Here is a 1,469-nt window from a genome sequence, read left to right on the forward strand (position 1 = left end):
CCAAGTGTGGTGGCATGTGCCTGTGATCCCAACTATTCAGGAGGCTGAGGCGGGAAAATCTGTTGAGCTCAGGATTTAGAGGCCGTAGTGAGCTGTGATCGTGCCACTGCACTCCAGTCTGGATGACAGTGAGATCCTGTCTTTATTTATTTATTTTATTTATTATTATTATTATTATTATTATTATTTTTGAGACTGAGTCTTCCTCCATCATCCTGGATGAAGTGCAGTGGAGAGATCTCGGCTCACCGCAACCTCTGCCTCCCAGGTTCAAGCAATTCTCCTGCCTTAGCCTCCTGAGTAGCTGGGATTACAGGTGCCTGCCACCATGCTTGGCTACCTTTTGTATTGTTTTTTTTTTTTTATTAGAGAAGGGGTTTCACCATGTTGGCCAGGCTGGTCTTGAACTCCTGGCCTCAAGTGATCCGCCTGCCAAAGTGCTGGGATTACAGGCGTGAGCCACCGTGTCTGGCTGAGATCCTGTCTTTAAGTAACAAAAAGTAAATAAATAAATAAGGATAAGTATAAGTTTCAGGAATATGTAAATTCTGTTGAATTACGGGGTTCAGGAGCATTCGCATTGTGTGCGGTGCATGTGTAGATGGGACCTCTGCCCCCCACACACTAGCACTGTTTGACTGTGTGCTCCATTCCACCAGACTGGACATGGGCCGAGGGCATGGGCCTGGGCCCCCCTGAGCTGTCAGGGTCAGCCTCTCCCAGCCGGTACCATGGGCCTGCCCGCTGGATGCCCCCACGCTGGGCCCAGGGTGCCCCTGAGCTGGAGCAGGAACGCCGGCACCGGCAGATTGTGTCCTGGTTCGCCGACCACCCCCGGGCCCCCTTTGGCCTACACCGGCTGGTGGAGCTTGGGCAGAGCTCAGGCAAGAAGGCAGGTGACTGGTATGGGCCATCGCTGGTGGCACACATCCTCAGGTGAGGGCCGCTGCAGGGATCACGGGAGTTGCTGGGTACCCGCAGGCACTCAGGCCTTCCCTCCTGCCCCCAGGAAAGCCGTGGAGAGCTGCTCCGAGGTCACCCGCCTGGTGGTGTACGTTTCTCAGGACTGCACAGGTAAGGGGCTGGAGCCAAGATCACGGGGGTCCCACCCTGAGCCAGACTCTACCTCGCCCAATTCTTAGAGTTCGTCTTCCTCAGAGGCTGGAACAAGTTCTGGGGCAGAGGGACACTGGGGAAGGATGCAAGGCCCATGCAGCAGGAGACAGTCCCTCTTCTCCATCTCTCCCTCTGGAACAAGAAACTTTAAGGGCTTCTCGAGTGGTAGAATAGAGACATAAGGCCAGGTATGGTGGCACATACTGTAGTCCCAGCTACTCAGAAGGCTGAGGTGGGAGGATTGCTTGAGCCCAGGAGTTCGAGGTTACAGTGAGCTGTGATTATGCCATTGCACTCCAGCCTGGGCAACAGAGTAGGATCCTGGCATAAAATTTAAAAAAAAAAAAAAAAAA

The 1,469-nt window shown here is 53.4% G+C and overlaps 1 protein-coding gene across 2 annotated transcripts in view; it reads left to right on the forward strand.

The window, feature by feature from the left end:
• Window positions 1-1,469, forward strand: part of ATG4D (autophagy related 4D, cysteine peptidase) — a 9,878-nt gene that overhangs the window by 2,136 nt on the left and 6,273 nt on the right. Inside the window, exons 4-5 of one of the 2 annotated variants that reach the window (XM_011994527.1) lie at window positions 660-936; window positions 1,010-1,074. In XM_011994527.1, coding sequence (XP_011849917.1) covers window positions 660-936; window positions 1,010-1,074 — 342 coding nt within the window. The remainder of the gene's footprint in view (window positions 1-659; window positions 937-1,009; window positions 1,075-1,469) is intronic. The other variant, XM_011994535.1, reaches the window with a different exon arrangement.

Source organism: Mandrillus leucophaeus, unplaced genomic scaffold (assembly GCF_000951045.1).
Source record: "Mandrillus leucophaeus isolate KB7577 unplaced genomic scaffold, Mleu.le_1.0 Scaffold112, whole genome shotgun sequence".
Classification (NCBI taxonomy): domain Eukaryota; kingdom Metazoa; phylum Chordata; class Mammalia; order Primates; family Cercopithecidae; genus Mandrillus; species Mandrillus leucophaeus.